The 6,813-nt window shown below is 36.7% G+C and overlaps 1 protein-coding gene across 1 annotated transcript; it reads right to left on the bottom strand.

Moving 5' to 3' along the window:
* Positions 1-2,392: 2,392 nt before the first annotated feature.
* On the bottom strand, positions 2,393-4,554 carry LOC145056949 (glucan endo-1,3-beta-glucosidase 11-like). Its single transcript, XM_079004690.1, has 3 exons — positions 4,213-4,554; positions 3,000-4,135; positions 2,393-2,548 (listed from the first exon to the last, which is right to left on the bottom strand). The coding sequence occupies exons 1-3, from the start codon at positions 4,244-4,246 to the stop codon at positions 2,483-2,485; spliced, it is 1,236 nt and encodes a 411-aa protein (XP_078860816.1). The 5' UTR covers positions 4,247-4,554; the 3' UTR covers positions 2,393-2,482.
* Between the last annotated feature and the right edge of the window lie 2,259 nt (positions 4,555-6,813).

Here is a 6,813-nt window from a genome sequence, read left to right as displayed (position 1 = left end):
AGTCCTGACCTGCCCGACTCACCGAGTCTCCACTCGACTCACTGATTCGAGTCTCAACTCGAAGGGTTTTGGGGTTTCATGACTTGACTCGCCGAGTCCAAGAACAGACACGCCGAGTACAAGGCAATCTTCATCCGACTCGACAAGTTGTTCATCCCATTCGTCGAGTTGCTCCTAACCTTCATGCTACTTACCGAGTCCACTCAAAGGACTCGCCGAGTCCATTCAACTCTTCATACATGCAGAGGACTTTTGAGTCATGCATGGACTCCAAACTGTAGATCTACCCTTCCCAAGCCTATTCCTCACGTAAAGTTGCAAACTTTACGTGTAGAGAAGGAGATCTAGGCTAAAAACACACTAGGGTTTGGTTTAAGGACAAAAGGGCTTCACCAACTACTCATCTTCTGATGCTTTATGAACATATTGGACCATCCCAACACTAGATCTGAAGTGGCAACAACATATCTAAGCCCCCAAACTCGAATTGGGTCTCAATCAACCATAAAACCCCCAAATCTCATAACAAAATAGATCTAGATGCAAAGGAGGGAAAATGGCAGCTTATTACCTCCAAGATGAACACAAACTGAAGTAGATCTTGGATCTACACCTTTCCTTTGAAGCAACCTTCTTAATCTTCAAGTTCATTTCCAAAATTTCCTTCCTCCAAAGCTATTTCTCTCAAATGATGGAAGCTCACACGAAATCTAGGGTTTACAGGTTCTCTAGGAGGATATGGAGGTTGAGGGAGGGACATAACACCCTTTATATAGGATACAACTCCCGGAATTAGGGTTTTCCTCGTTCAGACCAGACTCGCCGAGTCGGTCACTTACTCCTCGACCCGGATCCCGCTCGGACTCGCCGAGTCGTCCCTTAAACTTAGGGTTTCCTTTCCTTTCTTGGCCTTTCAGACTTTGGGTGTTACACAGACCATATATAGTCTCATGATTTACACACACAAACACTCAATGTGACTAATATCAAATTTAATGATAACTGTTTTTCTCTGTATTTGCTCTAAATAATAGACACATGAATATTTCACGACGTGACTGTTATAAATATATTGGACAAATATAATCACCTAAACTATAGCCATAAATATCATTTAGATATACATTTGTGATATGGTGTGCCTTCTATAAAGCCATATAGTCACATGATCGTACTAGAAATAAAATGTGACTATACACATTAGCTTTTGGCAAGCTGAAACATGTTAAACTTTAAAGACACATAATAAGTTATATTGACCATATGTACACGGTTTTTGCTACACTGAAATCATGTATCACAAACTCGACTCTATATATTTATACACATAAACAATTTCTTCATGTGATCATATATGGCTTTTAGTCACGGTGTTCAAGTGTGTGACATGGATTTGTCACGTTTTATATGTATATCATGACTAAGACTTCGAACTTACTCTTCATTTGTCACGCGTTCCAAATTCATATGTGGCTAAATAATCAGCCAAAAATTAGCAGTGACATTTACCCATATAAATTTTTGAAGGTGTGGCAATACATTTTGAATAGTCATACGATTGGAGTTCATATGTGGCTAACGAATCACATGAAATTTATTTCAGTACCTTTAGCCACATAAATATTTGGATGTTTGGCCGTTCAATTCCGACTATGTATGACCAATTCGTAGTTTTGTACTAGTGTAAGAAAGTTCCTGTGTTGATGTGTTAAAAGCTAAGGAATAGTAGAAAACGAGCCAAGACTTATGTGGAAGTGAAATATAGAGAATGTAGAGTGAAAGGACACCTTGGTAGTCCACAAGAGAGAAATAAGAGGAGATATGGCTCCTAGGGTGAGAAAGATGGACCCCTCAGATTATATAAGTATGTGTGTGTATGTAAGTATGTGTGTATAACAGTTACTTATGAGTAACAGTTAGAGTAAGAATTTGCATAGAGAAGTGGGAAGAAAATAGACTCATGAGAGAGTCAAAGGTTGGATATAGAGTTCCCATAAAGAATATGATGATCAAGTGTCATATCTAAGTGAGAAGTTAGAAAACATTAGGAGTGTGTGACTTCTTGATATAAGAGATGAATACGTATGTCAAAAACACATCTTTAAGATGTATCAAAGTCTCAAACACACATACACGTAGACAAACATATATATATATATATATATATATATATATATATATATATATATATATATATATATATATATATATATATATATATATATTCTTGGAGTCAAGTGCAAGGCGCATCATTTATATCTTTCGGTGAAAGTTTGGTGTCTTTTGAGACTCCCAATACAAAGTAATCCAGATCTGTCGTGTCCAAGAATCAGCATGCAGCAACAACAAGAACAACAAAAAAACACCTCAAAAATATACGATGATGCCATAATTAATAAGAATAAGATTTAATTAAAGAATTTCCAAACTACAAAACAACACCACCACATACATTACGATTACGTTACGTTATCTCCTTCTCTCAATACGCTGCCATTGACATGAACCCCATGCCCAACATTGCCCACGTGCTCCAAACAAATCTTTCCTGTAAAAGAAAATTTTGTTGTTAAAGTCATAAACTTTATTATAAGATATTCATTTACTTTATTTGATACCTGTGATAGATACATTTATTCCATTTTCAATATAAAGAATTTATGATAAGGATACATATGTAGCTTTATATGACACTTTTGGTTGGATAATATGGGACGACAAAAATGAAATTACTATAATGACAATATTTGTATTTATAATTTAACTGAAATTGTAGAAAAAAAAAAAACTATGGTTTTATGACTTTATCTAATTTATTAAGGGCACAAAACGACGTAGTTTGAGAGGCTGAGACATGGTTCAAACTTCAAAGTGCAACGTCCGTCATTGAAGGGTGCACTTCGTGAACAGTGAACTGTCTACGTGGATTAACACAAACGGTAATATGCGCACGTTAGCAAAATCATTACCCTGAAAAAGTGGGAAAAAGGTAAACTCACCGTCGACGACGAAATAGCCAGGTATCCACTCGATGAGTTCGCCGGCGGCGATAAGTATATCGAAGGTCCATTCGTTCCGGAGCTGCTGCTGCTGCTACTACTACCACTACCTGTGCTTGTGGAATTGCCACTGGAAACCGCGATTCCGGAGAATCCTAAACCATACGACGGAGTTCCGTCGGGTTTAAATAAGCCGTAGTTCCTTTCCGATGTCGGTCCAGGTTTCATGTTCTCGTTGAACATAGCAAACACGAAGATGTTTAAATCGGAATTAGGTCTCGCTGGAGTTCCTTTCTTCTGATTGATTAGCTTCAAGAGGTTTCCGTTGTACTTTTTCGCGTTTTCCGGTGACGCTCCAATTTCATCTTCGTCTCCTTTCGACGGCCATCCAGTCTCCGAGATCTGAACCGGGAGCTTCTTGTAACCTAGGGAGGATAGAGCGGCGTAGACCGCATCGATCTGAGCGAACAACATGTTATCGTAATGCAATTTGGTACCTGGATCAACGATTCCAGCATTAGGTTGAAACAGAACGAAATCAAGCGAAACTTGCTTCGGATCAGCTTTGTACGCGAAGAACGGATAAGCATTGATGAGGAATGGAGAGCACGTTTTCGAGAGGAAATCTAGGATCGGAGCGATACATCCTTTCAGATCTTGCCGGAAAGCTCCCGTCGATGGAGGATACGAAGATTGAAGAATAGCAACAGAATGTGCAGTGGTAACAGTAACCTGACTGTCTAATTTCAGATTCACAAGAGCAGTATGTACACTCTGCATCGCCGGAAGCAAACATCCAGACAGAGAAGTATCATTGAAAGTCAATACTTCATTTCCGACAGCAATGGAGGTGATTTTAGTCGCCGGGAGGTAACACTGAACATTAGCCTTCACCCAAGCTTGAGCATTAGCTGGATCTGTCATCTTCGAAAGGTACTCATTACCTAACCCCACAATAAACTCAACCCCAGTGTTTGCAAAAGCTTTCAGCACCTTAGGATCAGCATCATAGAGCTTCACTCTAGTGGCACCAATGGCTTTTACCAACGGAACCACATGCTCCGGTGAAGGAAGATTGTTAGCGATCTGTCCATAGTTTATCCCTACCGAAGCCACCAACACAGGCAATAAAAACCCTACACGAACAAGAACCAAAAATCATTTGAAATGGAAAATTGGGGGAAAACACACAAGAATTTAAACACCACATTACCAGTAAATAGAAGAGCAAGCTTTGAATCTTCCATGGACGAAAGAGGTGGAGAAGATGGATGAGGTTTTGGTTGTGTGTATGATTGAAAGGTGGGGAGAGTGACAGCAGTAGAACTGTAGAAGTAGCAGAAGTGTTTGATTCTTGGACGTTTCTTCTTACTTCAGTACAAAATAATCAAGAATCAGTGTATGATGAGTAGAGTGGTGATGACTGATGAAAGATGAATCATGAAACTAGTGGCTTATAAGTTATAAGATGATATTACTCCAGTCGACTCCAGTCTGTCTTCTAATCAATGGGCCTATCAATGGATGCAATGCAAAATGCAAATCTACCAAAGGTAAATCGTAAACCTTTCTTTTTTATTGGGCTTATTTCTATCATATTTTTTACGTTAAGAGTTGAGTATTTTAATATATTATATTATGAAAATCTTTACATGGTATACTAGGGTTTGAACTTTTACGTAATCCCCTATTTGCTTTTCCCATTTAGGCTATTGACAAAAAGAAACGACGAATAAAGACAACCAAATTCTTGATTAATTACTAGAGAGTGAAATTAAAGCACTTTTGTTTAAAGTTTATAACGGCAATATTTGAAAGAAAAGTGGGTGGGGATAATTCAAGAGGAAGATGATGAAACATCCTATCTGTGTCCACACTAATAATAATCAATCAATAGACAAACTTCACATGCCTAACATTCCCCTTCACATAATTGTTTTTTTTTTTTTTTCATGAGATTTCACATGTGTTTTGGACATGTGCTATGAATCAAACCTACTTTTGTAGATACGTTTGGGGTATAGAGATTTTTTTTCTTTATGTAATATGTTCTCCATGTGTTTGTTAAAATTCTAGTTTAGGTATATTGATTAATTGTTCACAAAATGATACATACATGTATGACATCATTAAAATATCTCATGCGTGGCAAACAACAACGTTCAAAGAAGCAAAATAGGAAAGAAACGGATAAAAATGACAAAATTAAATATATTTGGATCGATATCAGAGCATGAATATGAGTAACCATTAGAATGCATCATGTGTTCTTGAGGTGATGTGTTCTTCAGGCGCGGTTAAAGTAATAAAAAAGTTCTAGGTTTTTTTGATTAACTTCAAGCCTTTTTCCTTTCTCTTTTGTTTTGATCTGACATAATTTTATAGATCTTAGGGAAAAAATCGATCGTAGTGTGTGGTTATTGGTTGTATGTTCTTCAGTCGAATTAAGGAGTGAAACTATATGTGGGTTACTAGATCAATATCAAGAACAACAACAATTATGAATTCACAATGGAATGTGTGTTTTCATATCATTGAATTCTCTTTGTTTTCGATTTGTTTCGGAATTTGGAATCTCTTTATGATCAAGCAACATATTAAGGTTGAGTCACAAAATCATGCACATAGAGTGTTCAATGGAAAACCTCTAAGAGATGGGAGTTGTTATTTGAGTATAAGAATAAGGACTAAACTTGATTCAAACAACCATAGTTGTGGGAGTGAGTTTATCAAGTTTTGTGATGGGGATTTATGATTACACAAGAGTTTTGGAATCATGCGCAATGGAAGCTAAAATTACAATTGAAATTTTAATATTCTCCAAATCCATTGACCCAAGTAAAAAATAATTAGATAATAACTAAGCATAGTGTTTTAAAAATTACAACTTCAATGATGTAATGGTATTTTGATGGAATGAAATTACAACCTCAATGAAGTAATGGTATTTTGATTTTCGAGAACAATTACCATGAACATGTAATTTTTACAAGGGTGTTGCTAATAAGATATTTTGTTGACAGTTTTATAAAAAATCAATCAATAATTAACTATTTATAATCAATTTTTTCGAAAAACAATGCAATTTCAATCAATAAAAGTATTACAAAAATTAATTAGGATGACTATATGGTAAAATGAAATGTCTTTTTAGTCAACCATTTTCTACAAGTATCCACACAGAGGAGGAATATGAGATGCCAAATTTATCAAGTTGTTCTTCCTCCTTGTTTGCTTCAAATTCATCGACCATGCGGAAGAGAGTGATACAAATTGGTGGCACGTTATAGGGAGTGAAAAGAGTATAATTTTTAGGGTTTTGACTATTTTTGTTTACATACTAATTATGACCTAAATGCTCCCTTAAATACATTTATGATGGACCTCCAAAACATCTAAACTTACCATACAAGTATCAAAACCAAACTTGTTATTAATTAACTCCTTAATTAATTTATGTAGTCTTTTAATTAAATAAACTCTTTTATTTAATTTTTTTTATAAATAAACAATTTATTTACTTGTTTTGTTTTTTACCAATATATAATAAACTAGGGATGAGCATATGGACCGGGGAACCGGCCGGAACCGGTACCGGAACCGGAACCGGCACCGGAACCGGAACCCGATGGAACCGGTCGGGCCGGGACCGGGACGTTATTTTTGTGGATTTTTGGAACCAGGAACCGGTAGGAACCGGAACCGATTTAACCGGCAAAAACCGGTAGAACCGGCAAAAACCGGAACCGTATGATGCTATTTTTCAAGGAGCGGTTCCAACATTTGAAGACATGACAAGAACCGGTAGGAACCG

The sequence above is a fragment of the Lactuca serriola genome, chromosome 6 (genome assembly GCF_051521515.1).
Source record: "Lactuca serriola cultivar US96UC23 chromosome 6, Lser_US96UC23_V15, whole genome shotgun sequence".
In the NCBI taxonomy this organism is placed as follows: Eukaryota; Viridiplantae; Streptophyta; class Magnoliopsida; order Asterales; family Asteraceae; genus Lactuca; species Lactuca serriola.
The sequence above is the reverse complement of the archived record's forward strand: the minus strand, read 5'-3'. Positions and strand labels throughout refer to the sequence as shown.